This window comes from Diadema antillarum, unplaced genomic scaffold (assembly GCF_040938485.1).
Source record: "Diadema antillarum isolate AM-2024a unplaced genomic scaffold, OU_Dant_1.0 scf00000057, whole genome shotgun sequence".
Classification (NCBI taxonomy): Eukaryota; Metazoa; Echinodermata; class Echinoidea; order Diadematoida; family Diadematidae; genus Diadema; species Diadema antillarum.
Genome location: NW_027270946.1, coordinates 1,467,623 through 1,490,118, shown reverse-complemented (window position 1 = coordinate 1,490,118; position 22,496 = coordinate 1,467,623). Strand labels below are relative to the sequence as shown.

At 38.2% G+C, this 22,496-nt stretch overlaps 1 protein-coding gene across 1 annotated transcript in view; it reads left to right on the top strand.

Annotated features, from left to right (window-relative positions):
• The window catches only part of LOC139715912 (protein kinase C-binding protein NELL2-like), a 54,453-nt gene that overhangs the window by 16,332 nt on the left and 15,625 nt on the right, over positions 1 to 22,496 (top strand). Inside the window, exons 2-5 of the mRNA XM_071627465.1 lie at positions 2,766 to 2,900; positions 4,292 to 4,445; positions 17,209 to 17,476; positions 18,263 to 18,418. Coding sequence (XP_071483566.1) covers positions 2,766 to 2,900; positions 4,292 to 4,445; positions 17,209 to 17,476; positions 18,263 to 18,418 — 713 coding nt within the window. The remainder of the gene's footprint in view (positions 1 to 2,765; positions 2,901 to 4,291; positions 4,446 to 17,208; positions 17,477 to 18,262; positions 18,419 to 22,496) is intronic.

The following is a 22,496-nucleotide window of genomic DNA, read 5'->3' as shown; positions in this document are numbered from 1 at the left end:
TAAATTGAATATGTCATTGCCCTAAAGACAAGAAGAACCTTCACTTAGCACACCATAAAAGTTAACAGGGCTCTTGTAATGTATGCATGGAATTGACTGATATTCTACACGTTGGAATTCACAGACACACCACCCGCCAAGTGAGGTTTGTGTACATATTTGTTCTTTACTGGGACACTGTTGTCATATTTACTTCTGTAGTGTTAGATTCCATGTCAATTCAGAGATCATCTACCAGATCGTCTGTCAGATAACATGGATTTTAGAATTAGCCAAGCAAAAATAAACCAGCTTTTAGTGCTTATTGATTGATACTCTTGCTTCTGATCTGCAGACTTCATGCCTTATAACTAGGCAGGCTCTGTAAAAGTTCAGTCAATCTTCGCCAATCTAGAGGAAAAATTTTTTTCTCCCCTTTACAGTGTGACTTTTTTTCGGGGGAGGGGTGCAGTGGTACATGTAGGTGGCATGACCTGCTAAATGTATATGTTTTAATAGTCACCTTCTAGACTACTGTAAAAGTGGAAATTTTTGCGGTGTTGAAATTTTCGCACATTTCGCGCAACCAGAAACTAACGCGAAAATAACAGCATGAAAAATATTTTTGCTTGCCATATGTTCCTCTATGTTGTGTCTTGAATTCGCGGAATTAAAAACACGCAAAACTCTTCTTACCCGTCCAAGCGCGAAAAACTAGTCGCGCGAAAATATCCACTTTTACAGTACTCATAAATGTATGTGATTGAATAGTCTCCTTCCAGACTGACAGTTTTTCTCCTGGAATAATGTCCAAGTGGAGATGAAAAGAAATTAATATCAGCATGGTAGCCAGACTATTATGTGAGCTGATGAAATTATCACACTTGTTCTGTGGGTATACCATCCGCAAAATTTTATCATCACTCTTTTACAGCAGTTTGACAGGTTCTGATAATAGCAACACACTTCTACAATGATTGCTGATGATTAGCCTGATTACATGCATTGAATGAGAAGTCATGGGATAGACATTGATGTCACAACATGCCGGGTGGCATGCAGTTGTGCATTCTGTGGCTGGAGTAATACGAAACTCATGATAAGTGGAAAAGTGTTATGTGTCTATGCCAGCATCACAGTTGTCATGGCAACCGACTCCATAATGGAACCCATTTCTTGATTGTCTTGATCACAGTATGAATTACATGACGAGACCAGAGCATTTTGATCCAATGATAGAAAGTGCCAATCAGTCAGTTATCTTTGTTTCCTTTATGAACAAGCTGCTTCGAAACTAAAAGTCTTGGTGTTTAATTACTGAGTGGACAAAAGCTGTGAATATGATCTCAGCCCCCATCCACTAACACTTCCTCAGATAAACCCTTTCAGTACTAGGGGCCACTTGTCTGCATACAATCCCAATGGTTATGTGTTGAGGTGATGGTGGGGTGGGGGACCATGTACAAAACAAGAGCATGAAAGCTTGAATTGACTGACATGATGCCATTTTTAAATTATGTAAAGTGTAGTCATCATCAAGTTGAGAAAAAAAAATCATGGATGCTTCACTTGTTACAACAAGAAATATATTTGAAGATGTTAGAATTGTAAAATTATCACATACATTTTGATTTCATTCTTTATTTTTCTGCAAATTTATCAAATCACAATGTTCTTGATGTGATAAACATCAATGTAATAGTTGGTTTTGCATTTGAACTATTCACATCATCATCATCAATTCTTGTGCTTCGACCACCCAACTGGTCCCATTCAAGTATGAATTAGTGAAATGTGTCAAATCTTTTTCTGTTATTGTGTAAAAACCATTTTCTTCCAATTTTAGAAGTGGAAGTATAGATACTAAGCTGTTGAGATTTGTCAGTATACTTTCCTGTCTGAACGATCTGTGTCTCGTTTGACTCCGCTGAGAGTGAAAACTGAGCCGGCGTCGGGTGTGATTGACTCGTGACTCATTCCACAAGGGATTGTTGAATGGATAATTGCTTACAGAGCCAATCTTCCTAGGAGACCAATTTCAAAGAAGTCTGATTTGTATATTTCTGTCCCAAAAAAAGGGGGGAAATGAGACAAAAGCAGGGAAGAAAGTTGTGGAGTGATGAAATTTACTGGTATTATTTTTGTGTGTGGGGAAATGATTGAGGAGGTTTAAGCCTCCTCTGTACAAACCAGACAGGAGCTTTTCATCCCGTGTTTGAGCGTACAATAACCCTTTGCCAGGTTTTTGACATCAGAAGGGTATATGAAATTCCACCTCAGTTGAAAGAATTCAGATTAAACATAAACTGCAAGCAGTGGTTGCTGGCAATGGAAAAAGGAAGAAAAAAAATGATTATGAGCCTGTCAAAGCTCCTCAATGAAAATCAATCTAGTAGTTTGCTTTCCTGTCACAAAATGTTTCAGCTATGCATGCAGATTTCCTTTAAATATGACATTAGTGAAACTTTTATAGGTGAGGTTCCACCATTGAGTGGGGACCTCAATTTATCATCTTTTTTTTTTTTTTTTTTGCACAACAACACTCACAAATGATTTTCTCAGACTTTAAATTGTGCCTTTTGGCTAATTTCTCACATTCCTTTTTGACATATAATAGGATGTTTATGCAGAAAATACCTCCCTGCCTGTCTACTTTTTTTGATAACATAATGCATAACCACTCATATTTTATCTACACGTGTAACTTGACAGCATGATTGCTCAGTATTCCGTATTTTGCGTAGAAATATTTTAGCATTAAATTCCAATTTTTCTCTTTTGCACAGTTCATGCAATTGGCATTGACCCATCACTTGAGGTGGACTTGATTGAGGGAGTCTACATGACTGCGATGAATTCGCCTGAAGCTACACAGGTCTCCGGTCACCCCCACGGCTCTGGGCCGGCCTTTTATTTCGAAGGTGAGTGAAAGCAAGACTAGCTTCTTTTCACACACAGTGCGAATTTTGCAAGTACCGAACTTGTATCCCTGACAGCAGCCAGATTCTACATAGAATAATTATGTACAATAAAAGTCATCAAATCCTGTGTTGTTTTCACATTTTTGACATTCTCAAGACTAGTTACCAGACCTCAAAGAATGGGTACCCCTCTATTAAAAAGCCCACCCACTCTGCGCCTAAGTTTGTCTGAAGTAACACTTCCCTCAGAATACTGTGGAAGTACATCGACCCATTTGTTAACGAGAAATATGTTCTGAAGATTTTCTCTTAGATAAATTTTCTATTACCTGCTTAAAACATTCACAAACCCCTCTGGTCACTTGGGATATTTTCCCATGAATATGAAGTGGAGAATGGTATTTTGTGAACCCTGACTTTAAAGGGATGGTATGGTATTGGGTGACATAAGGGTTCAGCTTTTAACTGTTTGCAAGATGCTTAGAAACCACTGTGTGAAATGTTAAAGAGCATACAATTCTAAGAGGAATTCAAAGTTTATTTGATGCAAATAAGTTTTGAAATGGCCAAAATATCCATTAACAAAGTAAAACAAAGCAATCCTAATAAAAAGGTGGGTTGCATTTTATATTAGGATTGCTTTGTTTTGGATATCTCAGCCATTTCAAAACCAATTTCATCAAATAAACTTTGAAATTCCTCTTAGAATTACATGCTCTTTAATATTCCATGAGAGGTTTCTCACTATCTTAAAAAATCATCAGATCAAAAAACGTTGAAAACCTGAAGCCCCATCTCAACCGAAACTGTACCATCCCTTTAATCCATGATGAAACTACCAGCACTGCGTCTACCTGCCATAGTTCTCAAAGGGATATCTGGAGTGTATGAAATGCAGTGTGTCTTCTTTGACAGCATTGCGTGACTAGTTTAGCTAATGTCTTGATTTCTGCTGGTATGTCTAGAAGATAATAAAACAGAGAATCTTCATGCCTTTGGTCTTGGCACAGGTATTTTGTGGACTATCTCCACATGGAAATGTTAAGTCCCTTACACACAAGCAATGTATATACTGAACATAATGAATGACAGAAAAATGATGTTGAAAATTCATTAATGCTGCAAAAGATGCATAAAAGTCTTGTATTTGACTATCAATGGTTTTAAGAGTGTTTTAAACATTAGTTTTTTCCATTTAAACTCTTCAGATTAAAGAATTTAAAAACTGTGATGGAGTTTTCTGTTGTCCATTCTCTTTTGGTCCAGATTCCAAGTTTTACTTTTGACAAACATAACAACAACAACAACAACAACAACAACAACAACAAACAAACCAAGAATGTGTGTGATGAACTAACAAGATGTATTTGTCCTTTGCGTGCTCTGAATAGGAGAAACAAGAATGATAGAGGTCAATGAGCAGACGTACCAGAAGTTAAAAAACCTGCTGTCAAGTCCAATGCCGGAGTTCACTTTCATCGCCACGGTCAAGCAAGGAAGGAGAAATAGTGGGAGCATCCTGTCCATCACTGTGGGTAGATCACGGTAAGTGTTATGTGCTTGTGTTTGGTTTTAGTGTAGGCCCTACAAATTAAACAACAGAGCAGTGGTGAAATCAGGGCTTGATCCTAACTTTATTATCTAGTAAACCCGTTTGGGACACTTAAGGACGTTCCTCAGTTGAGTTTGTGCGCATCCTAGCTGCGCAGGTGTCAGTGACGTAACAAAGAGCGTAGAAGCGCACGCACGAGTGATGAGCTGAGCTAGATTAGCTGAGCAGCTGCTAGTAGATCGAGCTAGAGTGTGGTATGTGTACGTACGGATACCCGACAGGTCCCCACCGCGGCCGCGCCGGGCAGCCGCGCTGGGCGGCCTCGCTCGGCTCGCGTGCCGACTGTACGTGTTACAATCTGTACATACCACATAAAGTTCAGCGGTCCGAGCCGCATATACATGGTCATTGTAGCACAACACTGATTGACGGAATCGCGAAGCTTGGAAGTGGAACAGAGCTGTTTCCATTTTCAATCCATAGATCTGTTTTGTGACATGAAGTTCATTATCCGGTCATCAACATGGTAAAGTCGAGTGCTAAGGTACCAAGGGCCTATAGGCCCTAGTCGGGGTCTAAGGCTCACTAGTCTATTGGACTAGGTGTTAAAACAACAACAACAACAACAAAAACAACAACATCAAAACAAGCATATGACACACATTTCATCTTTAGGTCTAGCAGCTAAAACAATCTGAGTGTCTCTGTTAGATCTAACTTAGATCTAAACTTGTCATTACTAGTAATACAAAATATTGGGGTTTTTTTTATTTTTGGTTACAAAATACCAGGTCACGAAAGTATTATCAAACAAGACTATTCATCACTTTCACCATTCATATATATTATTTTTTTATTACCAAATCTGGTGTAACAAAAGGAGAATCAATTTTTTTTTCGGGGGGGGGGGGGGTACTTCTCCATAGCTTACAACACGCACTTTACCAACCACTGTAACAACCAACACATGCAATCTATACATACAATCAACGTCATTGTATTAAGATTTGTTTTTCATTTGGAGGACCGTCAGACTAGGAAATACCAAAACTCCCATTTCCTTATATTTATTCTTCTTCCTCCATTATCACTTTTTGTACATGGTTACAGCAAGTGGGTAAAACAAACAAACAAGCGTGCATATCAATGATATGGAGTTTTCCACGCTTGCATCCACATAATATCATTATGGCTGTGGAAGGGAAATGATAACAAAAACGCACATGGACCTTTCTTTCTGAATATTTTTCACCATATCACTGCAAGTGTGACATGTTTTTTTGTTTGTTTGTGTGCGTGTTTTTTTTTAAAGAAAATGGGGTTTCGAGTGAACCGCATGAGATTCATGCATCCTAGCAGGGTATATCCCTGCATTGGTTCCTGACCAGATTTGGGGGTCTTACGATGATTTCCGTCGCAAGGAGGCTCTGCTAGCACTAAAACGAGCACATGAACCCCCCATTTTTACAATTCTTCTGCATTAAGTAACCCTTCTTCTACAATTTGATAAAGTTTTGTAAAATTGACATGGGTTTTGAATGTACAGCATGACATTCACGAACCCCACCTATAATCAGGACACCCACGAGAGGTTTATAGCCAGATTTTGGGGTCCGGCGAGGTGATTTCTATCATCTGGGGATGCTGCCAGCACAAAAATTAGGACATGAACCCCCACTTTTTATTGTTTTTGTGGAATTAGTAAGCCTTCTTCTATAATTTGGCAAAGTTTCGTGAAAATGACATGGGTTTTGAATGAACAGCTAGCATAAGTTTTATGAACCCACTTGTCAGGGTATCCCTGCATAGGTTCTTGACCAGATTTTGGGGACTTACGATGATATATGTCGCATGGGGGCGCTGCTAGCACAAAAACGAGCACATGAACCCCAACTTTCAATTATTTTTCTGGAATTAGTAAGCCTTCGTCTACAATTTGGTCAAATTTGGTGAAATTGACATGGGTTTTGAATGAACAGCATAAGCCTAATGAACTCATCTTGTCAGGGCATCCCTGCATAGGTTCCTGACCAGATTTTGGGGACTTACGATGATATATGTCGCATGAGGGCGCTGCTAGCACAAAAACAAGCACATGAACCCCCACTTTTAATTATTTTTCTGGAATAAGTAAGCCTTCTTCTATGATTTGGCCAAGTTTCGTGAAAATGACATGGGTTTTGAATGTACAGCATGAGATTTATGAACCCACCCTGTTAGGGCGACTTTGGATAGATTCCTAACCAGATTTTGGGGTCGTACTATAGTATATGTCGCATGAGGGCGCTGCTAGCACAAAAACGAGCACATGAACCCCCACTTTTAATTATTTTTTTCTGGAATAAGTAAGTCTTCTTCTACAATTTGGTGAAGTTTCGTGAAATTGACATGGGTTTTGAATGTACAGCATGAGATTTATGAACCCACCCTGTCAGGGCGACCCTTATGTTCCTGACCAGATTTGGGGGTCTTACGTTGGTATATGTCGCATGGGGGCGCTGCTAGCACAAAAACGAGCACATGAACCCCCACTTTTCATGGTTTTTCTGGAATAATTAAGCCTTTTTCTACAATTTGGTGCAGTTTCGTGAAAATGACATGGGTTTTGAATGTACAGCATGAGATTTATGAACCCACCCTGCCAGGGCGTCCATGCGTAGGTTCCTGACCAGATTTTGGGGTCGTACTATAGTATATGTCGCATGGGGGCGCTGCTAGCACAAAAACGAGCACATGAACCCCCACTTTTAATTGTTTTTCTGGTATTAGTGAGCCTTTTTCTACGATTTGGTCAATTTTCATGAATTTGACATGGGTTTTGAATGTACAGCATAAGTTTTATGAACCCACCCTGTCAGGGCATCCCTGCATAGGTTCCTGACCAGATTTTGGGGACTTACGATGATATATGTCGCATAGGGGCGCTGCTAGCACAAAAACGAGCACATGAACCCCCACTTTTGATTGTTTTTCTGGAATAAGTAAGCCTCTGTCTACAATTTGGTAAAGTTTCGTGAAATTGACATGGGTTTTGAATGTACAGCATAAGTTTTATGAACGTTGTCCTTTTGCTCACCCCTAACAGAAAACGTCGATGAGAAGGATTTGAGAGATTTCGGTGTTTTCTGCCGCGTGAGGGCGCTGCTTGCTGAAGAATGAGAGTGTAAACCCTAACTTTAAAACCTTTTCCTCGTTTTGGGTGCCCTTTTCTGCAATCCTTGCAAATTTGGAGAAAATAACGTGGATTTTGAAAGAATTATGGGGATTTACATTTGTCATTGCAGATTTTGTTGCCAATCATGGTCTTGATCATGTAACGCTATCATTTTGGTACAGGACGGCAGATTAGTCATATTCTTCAAAGTCCCGTAGAAGAAAAACGAGCACATGAACCTATGGTTTTATTTACATATTTGGGCTTCGGATGGGTCAAAGTTACGGTATGGAAAGTTTCAGGAAAATGACATGGATTTCACTTTAACTGAGGAACGTCCTTAAATCTTTCAGTTTGAAAATTTGGTGGCCTGAAAAGGAAATTTAATGGCCCAATGTAAAAAGAAATACACAAATTAATTTAGAATTTTAGCTGCCTCATCGGGCCAACAAAAGATAGCCTTTTTGGAAATTTAGTTGCCCAATATCAGTGTTTAGTGGCCCAGGACCACCAACAATGTCAGACCCTGGTGATGCACTGAATTAAATGTGTATTGTATAACCAGAAATATTTGCAGCTTGAAATTTTTGTGAATTGGAGCTGACGACCTTTTTCGCAACATGACATTTTTGCAAATTGCCACTGACATTCAAGTAGACAAGAACTTTGGCTTGCGTTTTAATTTAATGTTGATTATAACCTGCTAGTCTATAGTGTTAGTGTATGGTGTGATATAAGTAGTAGTGCCCAGCACTGCCTGCAGTGTGTGTTGTCAGTGTGTGTACATACCAGTGTTATTGAAATTCAGGTATCAAATTGCATTTAATTACAAGTCTGTACCTGTAGTAAGTATTATGTAATACGTGTACTTGATATAACATACTATTATCCGTGGTCAATGCCCTAGTAATACTACTACTAGATCAGGGGGGCATTTCATGAAGCATTTTGTCAGATATTTCGTCTGACGAAATGTTAAAAGCTACTGAAATCCTTGCTTCTGATTGGCTCAGAGCAAATTTGTCCGACAAGTTGTCGGACAAAATGCTTCATGAAATGCCCCCCTGCAAATCATGAGTGTTGCAAACCATGCAATAATTGAATACTGAAGAGAGAAATGGCATACCAAAAGTTGGGTCCTGGGGGGCATTTCATCAAGCAAGTTGGTCAGATATTTTTCTGACAAACTGTTACAAGCTGCTGAAATCTTTGCATCTGATTGGCTGAGAGCGAATTTGTCAGACAACTTTGTCGGACAAAATGCTTCATGAAATGCCCCCCTGGGCCTTTGACACAACTGGTGGGTACAATGTACAAAAAGAGCATTACACTTCTCAACACTTGCAAAGCCATGTCAAGGGTTTGAATTTTTCCCCTGTGTCAAATGGATGCAGGTACATATCAAAATTGAGTTAGGTAGTTCTGGATATAGATTGAGTGTAAAAGATGGTTTCCTTTGTGATTTTCAGAAACAGGCAGATGAAGTTGTGACATTTATGCTTTGTGTGTGTGTGTGTGTGTGTGTGTGTGTGTGTGTTTGTGTTTGTGTGTGTGCGCCCCCTTCCTTTCTTTGTCATTTTGTTTTCGTATGGCAAATAGAGTAAATCACACAAGAAGGCTAGGTCACACCGGGAGAAAGAGAGAGAGAGAGAGATTAATTCTGTATGATACAAACATAAACTATGTTCTTTTTGTCTCATTCTTTTGATAACTTTTTTGTAGGCTTTGTTTGTGTGTGTGGATTTTTTTAATGAATTGAATCCTCCTTTAAAATTTGTGTGACTTTTAGCACTTTTGACCATAGTAAAGATTATTTTCTTTGATGAGAGCAAAAGGCGGCTGTGTGAATAAAGAGGATTGGTTGTTTCATAGGATAACCTTAAAGGGATGCCATCATGGTATCTTGTCTGTTGAGATGGGGCTTCAGGTTTCCAACTTTTTGTGAGATGATGAAAAACCTCCTATAATATTCAAGAGCATACAGTTTGAAGAGGAATTCAAAGTTTATTTGATGAAAATTGGTTTTGAAATGACTGAGATATTCATAAACAAAGAGAACTTTCCTAATAAATGGTGGGACCTACCTTTTGTTCGGACCACTTCGTATTACTTTGTCTTTGGACGTCTCTCTCTCATTTCAAAACTGATTTTCAGCACATAAACTTTGAATTCCTCATATAATTGCATGCTAAAGCGGTTTCTAATAATCGTGCAAAAAGCTAAAGTAAAATTTGAATCTTCCATCTAGACCAAAACTAAACCATCCCTTTAAAGATCAAGTTCTAGTTGCTATTTTCATCCACGTTTATCTATCCAGCATGTTTTGTTATGGAATTTACAGCAGGACAGGATTCACATCATAAAAGTGCTTGTGGACAAGAAGCATGTGTATAATTGATACCCGTGAGAATTTGCCGAGACCTAATTGGTGATCACATGACTTTATGAAGTCTACTCAGTACTCACACAGCTGCAAGATAAGGAGCCCTTTCAAATTGGCAAAGAACTAGTTTGTGGACATGTTTACAAGCATGTTTGATGCCAATCAAGTAAGCCTTATTTTGTTAAAGTTAGTAAATGTAATGGAATCATCTTTCTCCCAAGCATGTTTCTCATATCATGTATGGTCAATCATGATCAAGAGGGCTATACCAATCACATTTTACTCTTCGATTATTTGGGTGTGTGTTCGATAATATGAACTGTGTGACCTGCAGAACACAATAGATTGGGTGGAGCTTAGCTTGACCTTGTATTCACAGTTTCACATTGACCCATGCATATGCATATGATTATGTACCATAGTATCAGCGCATATATGTTACACAGACGTTGTATGGAATGCCATTTATTGTAGATAGTGTGGATGGCAAAGAGACCAATCAAATGGGTAAACACTCTGTAATTTTAAACCTGATTAGAAATGGATTTCTGATACATTATTACAAACAAGTTTTTGTATTACTGTGAAAGCCCATCAAAGTTTTTCATTCTCCAGTCATTTGCAAATATGATTGTCAGTGACAGACCATTACTAGTACCAAGGTGTAGACTAATGAGGTCAGGTTTGTAACTCTTTGTCGCATTATTCAACTCCTGGCGTTATAAAAAGGCTAACAGTCTTGACTTTTGAGTTCTTGCTTCTTCTTTTTCATGTCAAGTAATCTTTTTTTTTTTTTTTTTTTTGGGGGGGGGGGGTTTCAGTGACTTGATCCTAATTTTGTTGCTTTGCAGAAAAGTCAATACATCTAGTGAGTGGTAGGCACAGGGTGTAGACTATTATACGCACATGCGAGGATCACATTACGATATACGCTACGTTGCTCAATTTCTTGAATTTGTATGGTTATGTTCTTCAAGACATTCTACAGATCAGAGCCTGGGATGACTCATCTCACCAATGAATAGAATGATATTTACTGATTTACTGAAAAGAATATGCACTTCATCATGGCAACAGGCCCTAATAAATAGCAGACGATGAATACGTATAACACATCATTTTCAGGCGTTTGAAAATTATAAATTTCTGAATTTGAAAAATAAACATGGACTCTTAAAGTACAGTGATGTACACAGAGTTGATTGTGATTGTGACACCAGAGAGAAAGAGAGATAAAATGAAGAATGTGATGAAGAGAAGGAGAAAGGAAGAGCAAGGCAGTAATGGGAAGAGCATAATATGGTAAAGATGAAAGGATGGAAGAACACTGAGACAAAAATGGCGATGGGCACATGATACGATACTGACCACTGAAATATGGCCGTGCATGACATCAGAATTTAATGGAGTTAATTGATTAGCTCCCTTTCCTAACAAAAAAAAAAGCAAGTGGAAAATTTGCAAGAATATGAATAAATATTGGGGTCAATCCACGTCAAATCATCCAATTTTCAGAAAAGTTGTCACCCGACCCCCTCCGATTTTCTTTAAAATCGCACCAAATGTTCCCCAAGGTGTCTGACGGAAAATCCCAAAATATTTTGCCCCAAGGTCAATTGGTTGCTAAGATACAGCCTTACATAGCAACCAATGCGCATTCCAAAATATTAGTTAAAAGAAAATTATGCATTTTTGATTGATTGTGGTAGCATGGATATTTATGCAAAAGTGTTCATCATCTGGAAATTGAGAGAACTTTATAGTCTTTGCAAGAAAAACTGACTGTGACGCGAAATTGACTTTTCATTAACGTGCACGAGGTCACCGAAAGTGGTGTTAAATGTTAATTTCGAAAATTTTAATGCATATTTAGAGGCTAATATCTTCCACATTTCATCACCTTAGGTTCTAAAATATTATGCTGTTGAAGGCTTTGACTTGCTCAGTAATTCTGAAAAAAATCAGCGGATTTGTGCCCACAGTTTTTACGGAGAGCGCCCTCAAAGTTGACAAAAATGAAAAATGTGCCAAAGTCAAGGTCACGGATCACCCTTCGTCCCACCTAGGAATGGCATCAATATTTGTGTATTGATAGACATTTACCTATGTTATCTTGGGTTACCAAAGAAATTTTGCTACCGAAATGTTCAATGGTAAATTTACCCCACTGAAAATGGTCGTAAACGGCCAAATTCCCATGAAATATCACATATTGGGTTTAGAGGACATTTCAAATGTCCATGCTTTCAAGATGAAAAGCCCTAGCCCTGTGATATTTCCTGTAGGGGTAGTCTGTTATACATATTTTAGTAATATATACCACAAAACACTTTTATTACATAATAATGACCTTGAAATTTAACCCAAAATTTGATAAAAACAATTAGTCGCTCCATTTTCCTCATTGCACTGCATGTATGTGTTTTGAAAGACTTTTCACAGAGCAATATTTCAAGAATTATGAAAGCTGACAGCCTACCATATTAAGGTTCTAAACTATTTATGCTCTTCTTTCAGATTTAGTATCAATTTGATCATGAATGTTATACCCTTGACCTTGAAGTGCTTCTAAAAATAGCTGTAAATTTGTTAACTACAAATTACACACACGAGAGGTGCTTTATGGCATAACATACCAGTGATTCTTTCACAAACACAAAAGTTTTTATGGTGTAAATGTTATATACCGGAATAAATCTATAGGTTCTTGCAAGATATGTTACAATTAATTACTTTGTTCTGACAATGACCCTGAATTTATGACCTTCAAAATCAGGAGAAATGCCTATTCTTGCCCATAAAGACCTGTATTTAAGTACATAATAATAGTTGATATTATGGACATTGCGCCCAACACATAAGATTCTTATTCTAGCCTGTGAAACGCACATTAAAAGCACTGAGAGTCTTCTTTTCGGGGGGATTTGTTCTGTAACTAATTATGACAACTTCCAAAATCATTTCCATTCTTATGTATTTTCTTGTTTTTGGAAAATTTGTTATGTATTTCCTTGTTTTTTATTTTCTACAGCATTTGTGTTTTTTTTTATTGGAAATTGTCGTAGCCCACTTTATCTACCATAATTTGAATAGAATTAATCAATCAAAGTGATAGGTAGTAAAAATGGTCAAGTTTTTATGAGTTTCACCACAAAGCACTGTTTTCCATAGGAAATGCACACAAAATCACAAAATATTACTGTCCCCTTTTGTGATTGAAATTGAGGGTCATTGTCAGAACAAAGTAGTTTATTGTAACATATTTGCAAGCACATTTAGATTAATTCCAGTATATAACATTTACACTATAAAAAGCTTTTGTGTTTGTGAAAGAATCACAAGTATATCATGCCATAAAAATACCTGTCATGGTGTGTAATTTGTAGTTAACAAATTTACAGCTATTTTTAGAAGCACTTCAAGGTCAAGGGTATAACATTCATGATCAAATTGATACTAAATCTGAAAGAAGAGCATAAATAGTTTAGAACCTTAATATGGTAGGCTGTCAGCTTTCATAATTCTTGAAATATTGCTCTGTGAAAAGTCTTTCAAAACACATATTACATGCAGTGCAATGAGGAAAATGGAGCGACTAATTGTTTTTATCAAATTTGGGTTAAATTTCAAGGTCATTATTATGTAATAAAAGTGTTTTGTGGTATATATTACTAAAATATGTGTAACAGACTACCCCTACAGCAAATATCACAGGGGTAGGGCTTTTCATCTTGAAAGCATGGACATTTGAAATGTCCTCTAAACCCAATATGGGATATTTCATGGGAATTTGGCCGTTTACGACCATTTTCAGTGGGGTAAATATACCATTGAACATTTCGGTAGCAAAATTTCTTTGGTAACCCAAGATAATATAGGTAAATGTCTATCAATACACAAAAATTGATGCCATTCCTAGGTGGGACGAAGGGTGATCCGTGACCTTGAATTTGGCACATTTTTCATTTTTGTCAACTTTGAGGGCGCTCTCCGTAAAAACTGTGGGCACAAATCCGCTGATTTTTTTCAGAATTACTGAGCAAGTCAAAGCCTTCAACAGCATAATATTTTAGAACCTAAGGTGATGAAATGTGGAAGATATTAGCCTCTAAATATGCATTAAAATTTTCGAAATTAACATTTAACACCACTTTCGGTGACCTCGTGCACGTTAATGAAAAGTCAATTTCGCGTCACAGTCAGTTTTTCTTGCAAAGACTATAAAGTTCTCTCAATTTCCAGATGATGAACACTTTTGCATAAATATCCATGCTACCACAATCAATCAAAAATGCATAATTTTCTTTTAACTAATATTTTGGAATGCGCATTGGTTGCTATGTGAGGCTGTATCTTAGCAACCAATTGACCTTGGGGCAAAATATTTTGGGATTTTCCGTCAGACACTTCGGGGAACATTTGGTGGGATTTTAAAGAAAATCGGAGGGGGTCGGGTGACAAGCACTGGATGATTTGACATGGATTGACCCATTGTTGTATACTGTTAAACCAGAAATATTTGCAGCATTAAATTTTTGCGAATTGGAGCTGACGGCCTTTTTTGTGGCATGAAATTTTCGTGAAATGCTACTGGCATTCAGTGCATATAGTGTAGAGTATAAAGGACTTCCACATGCTTTTTTTTTTGTTGCAAATCTTGACTCCTCACAAAATTCACGAAAATTTCATGCACGCAAAAATTTCTGGATTTATAGTATATGGTCAATCAGTGCTTCTTCTTGTTACTGTGTGCATTTTTGCCTTGATGGTCATCACACGTGGCCTGGTTTCAGTTTTCTGTGACGAGCCATTTTAGCACGACCTTATCGTGTTGCCTTCATTAGCCTTTCGTATTTTTCCTGTCTCTCTTCCTGGTCTGCTCAGAGATTTTTCTTTTTTTAATAAAAAAAAAAGAACAGGAAGAGAAAGGGGATAAAAACCAACAACACTGGTACTAAAATCTGTGATGTGGGTGGACCCGCCTCCAGTGTGAATCCCAATTATCTAATTGGTGATGTATATCAGGAGTTTCTGTCTGATGATCTGTAAGAGCGATAAAACAAAACCAAACTGGATCTTGAAAGGGGAGCAATTTGAATAGGGCATTGGTGTGTGAAAGTGCAATTTTTGCAAATGGCTATCATAAATCTCTTGCAAAATGATTGCACTAATAATTCAATCCACTTAAAGGCAGTGGGATCCCAGAGCTGCTCAGGTTGGGAGTAAAAAAGCTTTCCGTTGATCTGTGTGTGCGTGTGTGAAGGAGGTGCGTGCTGTTTGTTGACTTGTCATATATTTTTATGTATGTCATCGACACTAAGCACAAAAGCAAGATTGCACATTTGTATCATATTTGTTGGATATTAGGCGGTATTTTTTTTTATTCGCTGAATACCCGCAGATAACCTTTTTAATGGGCTGTTTAACCTGCATGATCAAATATTAGTGATCGGCGAATACTTTGATCTGTACCGACACTACACACAGAAGTGGGACAACATTGATAATGTACAATCACAGTTCATACAACACAGGTAAAGTGCCCATCTGTAATGCCCCTATAGATGCAGAAAGGAAGTCTAAAATTACTGAGCTGATCTCTCTCCCCCAACCCCCATATCCACTCTCTCTCCCTTTTCTATTCTTTCAAACTATTTCTTTCCTCTTCTTTTTCTCTCCTTCTCCATCCCTCCTACAGTATCTTTTATTTTGTCCCATTCTTATCTTCCTACAGTACCTCTCTGTTTACCAGTGTCTGTTCATCTTTATATCTCTCCAAATATTGATCTATCTCTCTGTGGTTTTTTACTTTATTCTCTCGTGAATTCCCTGCCACCTGTGGCTGTAGCAGTAATCCTTTGTCAAAAGAGCGTTGATACTCTTGTTGCATCGATCAACACCTTGAATGAATCATCAAGTGCTCTTTGCTCCATGTTTTCAGAATGTACGGGCACTTCAGGCAGCTCCAAGAGAAGACTTGTGACCTGTCTGTTGAGAAAAAAAAAGTCAAAGTCCAAAAATTAAACAAGAGCAAAATAAAAAAAAAAACACAAAAAAACCAAATGTCCTTTAATACGGAATAAGTGCTTTAATACTAGTGTCTTCTCTCAATCAAACCTTCTGATATATTTTGGTTGTTTTTTGTTCAAAGTTAGGTCTAGTTAGATGAACAAAATGATTTGATTTACGAATTTGCTAAATTTACAACTGAGAACTGCAAGGGTGTTGCCTACTAAAAATCATGCATCTCTTAGACAGTACCTGTACATACATGTATTGCTTACATGAATTGGTTAACATTGATTTTGCAAATGTCAATCATTTTGTGGAGTACTTGAAATTGAGATTACAGCAAAAATGTGGTGCATTATTTGTTTTTTAGACATACAATATACAGTGTGCACTGGTGGATGTGTAGGTGTGAGAGCTAATGTCCAGGCAAGAATTGTTGTCGAATTTGTACCCACTCGATAGTTTTTTTTTTTTTTTTTTTTTTTTTTTCAAAAAGCGGAAGGGACAGAAATAGTCATCTTTGATATGCTCTGACTGGTTGCAGACCAGACTCTGTGACAAAGTATTGCATCAAAAAATGCATAAAATTCGCAGGTTTATGGTTTTATGTTAGGCAAGGAATCACTACCGAAGAGAGCAGCTCCATGGATGTGTGGTTTCAATTAAAAATGCAATGCCACTTGGATTTGATCTCCCATGAGAACAAACAGCTGTTTGCTACCGTCATAGAGGATTAGAATGTCAGCGAGATTAATTGATTGGTAGGATTTGCATTTTGCTTTTAGTACTTAATCCCATTAGCGGTTCTCTGAATTTCAGTCCATTTATGAGGAAATATCTGTAAACAGTTCGTGTCCTAATAGGGGCGGGAAACTTCAGAAAGATGATACATTGTATGTGGGCCTATACTTGTTGTTGTTGTTGTTATTGTTTGTGTGTTTGTTTGTTTGTTTGGTTTTTTTGTTTTTGTTTTTGCTGACATGATGCGCATAATATCAAATCATTTACTACTCCCGAGCAAGTTTTTGAAAGAAAAACTTGGATTGAATTGTGACTGTGGATTTTGTGTACATATGAAATGTGAGTATGCTGTAGTGAATGATTGTAGGTATGGGGGAAAAAAACCAAAAAAAACATTCTGCACATATGAATTGCAAAGTTGATGGCAGTAATGGGCAAATTGAATGTCAATTCTGTGCTTTGACAGGTACCTGGAGGTGTTCACCAGTACAAGGAATGGAGAGTTCCGCTTCTACTACACCCACGACGGTCACATCCAGATGGAATCGATACCATACCCATTCGTGGCTGACCAGTGGTTCAAGATAGCCGTGTCGGTCAGTGGGCCGCAGCTGAAACTGTCCGTCGACTGCCAGGAGAACACCACCAGGCAGATCAGGATCCCAGATCTGGACTTCAGCAAGCCTGGACTGACCTTCTATGTTGGTCAGCGTGCAGACCGCACTTATTTCAAAGTAAGCATGAAAGATGTAACTGTGTGCCTCAATGGAGAATTCCACCTTGAACGTCAGCTTATTGAAAGCGAAGAGAAGGGGTGAAATGAGAGGAACAAGTCATTGAAACTTTTTGCAGTTCTGATGTAAAGTGAAAAAATTATGATTTTTTGAAGTTGTGATCAATCGACCACAAATTGGCAACTCCATATATTTTCCCTGTGTATGAAATTCAGTGAAATCTCTCTTTCTATCAGTTTTTGATGCAAAAGATAGATAGAAAAATATTTACCATGATTATATCGAAAGTCAATGCATGATTGGAAATTTACCTGAGTAGAAGTTTACTTGATTAGAAAATAAACATTTCTTGCAAAGGTTTTCTTTTTTTGCTGTTACTCTCTGTAAATAAAGATTGTATGCTCTATCTGTATTGTTAATATCACATGAAAAAAAACAAAAACGAACTAGCCTGGGATTTGAACTTCATCACCTGCATGTCCTACGTACTTACTAGGCAGTGACATTACCACTGATTTGAACCAATTCATGGCAGTGACACGATAATACTTGAACAAATACCCAATGCCTCTGTTCCATTTACTGTCTGTCCTACTGGAGGCTAAACTGAATTATGAATAAGATCAAGAGAACTCTGGTGTCATGAAAGTACTGTATAGATGAATACGTAGCACAGATATATCACTTTGAGCATAATTGTGTTACGCAACTGCATTCTCGTGAATGCTAATTGCACCCATCCTTGAGAGTTGATTACTCTGTCCCCCCTCCACCCCGTTGCCGCAGGGCACCCTCCAAGATGTGAAGCTGATCGCCACCGCCCAAGGCTACATCGCCCAGTGTCCGATGATGGGGCGGTCGTGTCCCACGTGCGCCCAGTACCACACCATGGTCGACACCATCACCAGGCTAGAGAACCGGCTGCACCAGATGGAGATGAAGGTATGCCGTTGTCTGTTTAGTCTGTTTTCCTGTCTGTCTCCCATGTGTGTAGTTATATTGTCTTTATGTCTGTCTTTTTGTTGTTTTCAGTGATTGTGTGTGTGTTCGTGTGTGTGTATGTGTGTGCGCGTCCCCATTTGTCTGTCTCCCATCTGCATTTCTTTGTCTGTCTGTTTGTCTCTGTAATTGTTTGTATGTGTGTGTGTGCGTGTGCCTGTCTGTCTACCTGTCTGTATTTCTGTGTCTGTCTGTCAATCTGCATCTTTTCTCTTTTTCTACTTTTGTTGAATATCTTTCGTGATCTTACGACAGCTTCCTGCTAGCCATGAATGGAAGGTGCTTGCTTTGTATGGTACTTGAGACAGTACTTGAGATGTCTTTGCGTGGTCAATGATGTGATTTTTGTCTGTCACGTCAAGTGCTATTTTAACCTTCAGCAAGAAGCTCTCAAGTGAGATTCTGCCTCCCCCAGCTCGTAATGTCCCAGAAGATAATGGCAACTAATTTTTGCAAATGAGGTGAAACAACATTGTAAAAAAATCGCAACAAATGGTTACCAGGTGAACGGACAGTAGATTCAGTAATGGAACCTCCAAAAGTGCAATAAAATGGAAAGAGGAAGACAGCACAATTGACCATTTGGCTGTTGAGGCTTAATAACGAGGAAGCATAATATTGGTCTGAGGCCAAAGAAGCCAAAAATGGAGCGCTGTTGACACTATGTAATATAATCACTAGCTCAGACAACTCACAGGAGACACTGTACAATGCACAGCCAGATGACAAGTAACTGACAACTTGCTGCTGTGATTAAAGTTGTGCTGCATGTGAAGATGGAGATTATGTATGACTCAAAGTGTTGGCCGTAATATTTGATCATTCCTGGAAAAGAGAGAAAAGAGAAGACCCAAAGGATAGGGACAATATGAGTAAAGAAGATGAGATTACATACACCCCTTCAAAATCTTCATACTGTCTTCACCCCAGTGGAGATGTATCAGTTAGAATGGGCAAAAAAGGAGGAAGTCTTCTCCGTGCGTCAATCGCTGGAGAGTAACTTTTATCTTTCTGTTCCCCAGCACCCATTCCTTAGCTCATGTATTGGTAGACCAAAGCAGGCTGAACGAAGGCAAACAATTATTCCCCCTTTAAGACAAGAGTATTAAAATTTCAAGTAAATGTAAAGTTGGCTATTGTCATATGAACCTAGGTGACTACCAAGTAGCTCTGAGTTTTTCATCTCGTGTTGCTATGGCAACAACAGATTTATTTTTTGCCCAGTGATTGCAGAAATGTAAAGATAAACTCTTCATTCAAAATCTGTCAATGGTCATGAGAGAGCGAGATTTTCCATCTCTACGCTCGTGGGTCAACGATAAAATCATGTACATGTATGTGACGCTTCATTGACACAAATGTGTCTCACACAACCTTAATGGTTGGGAGCTGTAGACAATGTGATGTCACAACCGCTTCATCACTATATTTCTTATATTTTCAAACAAATCACAACCACAAGACTAGCATTTGCTCAAAATGTTGTTTTTGTTGTTGTTGTTCATATAGCTGACATTATTGTGGATGGAACCCCTCTGATAAATTTACTTTGTAAAGTGCCATTGCAATTTAGAAAGAGGAAAAAACGTTGTTCAGCCGACACAGTGAAAATCATCTTCGCAGTCCTGCACCCACCTAGTTTCCTCTTTGCAGTTTGTCCAGAGTACGTTCATTTAAACATATGACACGCTTTTGTTCTTGGCACAGAAAGTACAAGGTTAACTGTTTTTCATGCAGCTATCATGCTAGCCTACTTCCCAGACCCTGGTATCTTATCTCCCCCCCCCCCCCCCATCTCCATCCTCCTCCTTCCGGTTGATGAGGGCATCAGCCTTGGAAGAGACTACCGTAGTCCCTATCACATGTCATGTCTACAGGGTAAATCCTCGTATACAAAGAAAGAATTTCAATTAATTGACGGTATTCCCTTTTAGCAAAATACCATGTTCAATGAAAAGCATGACCTACAACCTGTAAACAAGACTATAAATATAATACAGTGGCCATCCCTAATTATATCAGGATGTAGAGTAATTTTGTGCGTGCCTGTGGGCGGTTCTGATGTCACTCTTTGTGAAGGCCATGTAAAGTTTGTTTGTTTGTTTTTTGTTAAAAGTTCTTTTTGACCCCTACTTAAAATTGTTGTAACCTCAAATATGAATTTAAAGGGGGTAGTGAATAACATGTGTGTATCATCACGTTTGTGTGTGTGTGTGTGTGTGTGTGTGTTTGTCTGTCTGTCTGTCTGTCTGTTGGCCATGACCATGACACAAGTATCTTTCATTGTGTCCATAAAATCAAATGAAGGTGAAGTGCATGCATGCTATTGCTACATTACCCTTTTTATTTTCATGACATGTAATGGAAATGTTGAAGGAAGTACTGATGAGTTATTTATCATAGCATTGATGCAAGTTTTATGTTCTTGAGGGATAAATTATGGAAAATGCTGGCATAACAGTATACTGTTTGTGTTGGCAGTATAAAAACAGAAACACTCTAAATACTTTCTGAAAAGTACATGTTGGAGTTCATAAGCATTTGGTTAATCCTTTGTGTCCTTTGAGTGTCTGTTGGTGCAGAAAACTCTATAGCATTATACACTGTCCAAATTTTCTTGCACAGAAAGGGTTAATGTTTCATCATGGGCAGAGAATAATTCTGTCTCAATAGGGAAGTGACAATAGCATCATGGATAGCTGAAAGTAAAAGTGAGATGTGAAACTAAACATCCTTGGTTTGTTGCTGTGGCATGCCATGCAATGCTTCTTCCTTTTGATTTCCAGTTGGCTGTCAGGAAACAGGAATCTTTATTAGTGTTATTTCTGCTGGACATAATTACAATGTAGAGGTCAAACAGTGGACTTTGGAGGACAGTCTTTTCTTTTAAAGTTGATTGATTAGAGCAAGGATATGCTGCATTACACAGATGCCAAATGGCTGGAGAGGGAAGTCTATGGAGAGAACATACAGAATAATCTCAGAGAACGATTTGACATGATCAAACTTTAAAACAAGAAACATTTGCAGCATAAAACTTTCACGTGGTGTAGCCCACTGCATTTTTCATGGCATGAAACTTGTGCTAATTGCCACTGGCATTCAATGCTTTGTGTAAACAAACACTTTGGTGTGCATTTTACTTTTGCAAATCATTTACTATGGCTTCTTGTGAAATTCTTGAAAGTTTTTGGTTTTGCTGTGTTGAGGGAGGTTACAAGTCCCCAAGACTTGATCACAGGACTTCTAATACCTCCCTGACATAGCATTTCAGACCCTGCCATTGCAACATCCGAAATATTCCAGACTACAATAGTGATTGTCTGTTATTGCATTGAATAGTCATAACTACTTTGAGAGTATTACATGTATATGCCTTCAATTGGAATTTTCTGCGGTATCCAGTGCCATTGATAAATATCAGATCACCACCCAGCCCACAGCTACACCATATGCACAATTGTTGAAAATCGGTGTCTTCGTAATGCATGACTGCACAGCACAATTCATTGTCATTAAACTGCTTTCCACAATCACATTTCCGTGTGCTGCAGCGATAATCACGGTGTGCTCAGTTTTCAGCATCATGTGGAATTCCAAAGAAAAAATACAAACAAACAATGTATTATATCAATGGAGCTATAAATATCTTTGTGTGGTATGGTATTGTTTGCCAATTTTAAAGATGTTCTATCCATGAAAAGTGGTCCATCTTCACATTTTCACGTTTGACAGTAAGTCCAATCAATGACCGGTATTTGACTAACTCATAAAATGTGTATTAATTTGTAGATGATATGAAGTACATAATATATGTTCAGATAAAAGCTGATAGACCCTAAGCTGTATCTATAGATCATGGACATTTTTTTTTTCACCCTTGTGGCACATCAACAGCAGTGTATTGTCTGCAGCTAATTGATATGTAAGAGTAGGTGGAAATCCAACTGAGTTGCATAAACAACAGTCACATGTTTCCTGGTTTGACTATAAATAAATACTTGCTTTGAAGTGTAGAAGA